At 47.5% G+C, this 2,500-nt stretch overlaps 1 protein-coding gene across 1 annotated transcript in view; it reads left to right on the top strand.

The window, feature by feature from the left end:
* The window catches only part of smarca2 (SWI/SNF related, matrix associated, actin dependent regulator of chromatin, subfamily a, member 2), a 30,935-nt gene that overhangs the window by 20,351 nt on the left and 8,084 nt on the right, over nucleotides 1-2,500 (top strand). Inside the window, 2 exon segments of the mRNA XM_034540993.1 lie at nucleotides 1,884-2,047; nucleotides 2,148-2,375. Coding sequence (XP_034396884.1) covers nucleotides 1,884-2,047; nucleotides 2,148-2,375 — 392 coding nt within the window.

The following is a 2,500-nucleotide window of genomic DNA, read 5'->3' as shown; positions in this document are numbered from 1 at the left end:
ATTTAAAAAAACCTTTCTAGGGGTGTACGTTTCACAAGCTTTCCCCACTCTGTGTGTTGTTAGAAAAGTTCTTAATTGTAGGAACCTGTAGAAATCGTTTTTTGGAAAGATCAAAATCTTTTTTCAGCTGCTCGAATGTCTTGAGGTTATCCTCATTAAATAACTGGTGCAGGTGAGCCAGTCCCACGTCTGACCACTTTCTAAAGCCCGTATCCAGATTGTTGGGTGTGAAGGTCTTCATAGATCCGATGCTCGTTAGTAATGAAATACATTTTGGAAGCCCAAAAGCTGTCTGTATTTTGTTCCAGATTTTAAGAGTAATCTTAGTCCACTCTGCCACTTCTTTTAAGTCTAATTCTAGGACGCTTTTTTTTTTAGCCAGATAAATTTAGAAATGATTTTATCCAGGTTATCAAAACTTCTAAGAAAGAATTTCTAATAGGTAGCATCTGAAATAAGTAGAGAAGTCTGGGCCGGACATTCATGCGAATACTTTCAACACGACCAAGCAGGGACAAAGGGAGCGTAGACCATCGTTCCAGGTCACCGTCAATGCACCCAATCATTCTACTATAATTGGCCTCATATAACTTCTGTAGCGATGAGGGGATGTATATACCAAGGTACTTTATACCGTCATTTGGCCATTTAAATCCACTTTGGAGTTTTACATTTCTTGAGATGTTTCCATTGATATCCATAGCCTCTGTTTTTTCCACATTTACCTTTTATATCCAGAGTAGTATCCATACTGTGAGATGAGTTCCTTTTAGATGTGGTATTGCAGGTTGCGTCAGATATAATAATACATCATCAGCATACAGGGATATTTTATGATCCTCTTTATCTACAGTTCCTTTTATTTTATTATCATCTCTGATAAGCTGGGCTAGGGGTTCGATACTAATTGAATTATGTTTCACTCGACTCTCTCCCACAATTAGCACCCCATCCATCGACTCACACAACACGACTAATAACGGCCTCGTGTCAGCGCCGTGCAGCTGTGCACTGTGAAAACACCACACATTTGCATAATTTGAAAGTCCCAGTGAAATCGTTTTCACGTCCCGTGTGTGCCTGAGTTAATCCCCATCGCGTGCATCCCTGTGGTTTCACACGTCTGTAGAACGGTCTCGGGTTGTTTGACGCCTCGTGCTGCGGCGCTGCTGGGGGGGGGGGGGGGGGGGGGGGGGGGGGGGCGTGGCAACAGGGACAGGAAGTGTTTGGCTTGTCGGTGATCAGAAGTTACCATATTTGGAATGCGGTGGAGTGACGTGGAGACGCGTGTATTCGTCTCCGGTAGCAACCTGTCAGTCACAGTAAGCCCGGCCCTAAGTTTGACCAGAGGAGTCGCCCCCTGGTGGTCAGTAGAGAGAATGCAGCTTTAAGACATGAAGCATAGACTTCTATACAACCAGAGGAGTCGCCCCCTGGTGGTCAGTAGAGAGAATGCAGCTTTAAGACATGAAGCATAGACTTCTATACAACCAGAGGAATCGCCCCCTGGTGGGCAGTAGAGAGATTGCAGCTTTAAGACATGAAGCATAGACTTCTATACAACCAGAGGAGTCGCACCCCTGGTGGTCAGGAGAGAGAATGCAGCTTTAAGACATGAAGCATAGACTTCTATACAACCAGAGAAGTCGCCCCCTGGTGGGCAGTAGAGAGAATGCAGCTTTAAGACATGAAGCATAGACTTCTATACAACCAGAGAAGTCGCCCCCTGGTGGGCAGTAGAGAGAATGCAGCTTTAAGACACTGCTGCATCAGCTTCACTGGTTTCCGCCTGGTCACTGCAACTTCTGTCACATGATCAAGTCCGAGAAGAACTCCACGAAATGTTTTCATAAAAAAAATGGCCGCGCTTCGTGTTTCCTCAGGAACCACCAAGGCCGACGACCGAGCGATGCTGCTGAAGAAGTTCAACGAGGTCGGCTCCCAGTACTTCATCTTCCTGCTCAGCACCAGAGCCGGCGGCCTCGGCCTCAACCTGCAGGCCGCGGACACCGTCGTCATCTTTGACAGCGACTGGAACCCTCACCAGGTACGTCCACCAGGAGATTGTATTGTCACAACCTTGTAGAGACGGTCCGTCGTATGTATCCTCTTCTACAATCCCTCCTTTCTTCTTCTGCCGACTCCAGGACCTGCAGGCTCAGGACCGGGCTCACCGCATCGGTCAGCAGAACGAGGTGCGGGTGCTCCGCCTCTGCACCGTCAACAGCGTGGAGGAGAAGATCTTGGCGGCGGCCAAATACAAACTCAACGTGGACCAGAAGGTCATCCAGGCGGGCATGTTCGACCAGAAGTCCTCGAGCCACGAGCGCCGCGCCTTCCTCCAGGCCATCCTGGAGACCGAGGAGCAGAATGAGGTGCGTTTTTATTATTATTATTATTCACATTGGGAATTATTAGATACGTGTATATGGAAAATGTACGAGGCATTACATTAATTGTCTGTCTCCCCCCACCCCCCCCTTTGAAGTTAAATTATGCG

This window comes from Cyclopterus lumpus, chromosome 9 (genome assembly GCF_009769545.1).
Source record: "Cyclopterus lumpus isolate fCycLum1 chromosome 9, fCycLum1.pri, whole genome shotgun sequence".
NCBI lineage: Eukaryota > Metazoa > Chordata > Actinopteri > Perciformes > Cyclopteridae > Cyclopterus > Cyclopterus lumpus.
This window is presented reverse-complemented; position numbering and strand designations above follow the sequence as displayed.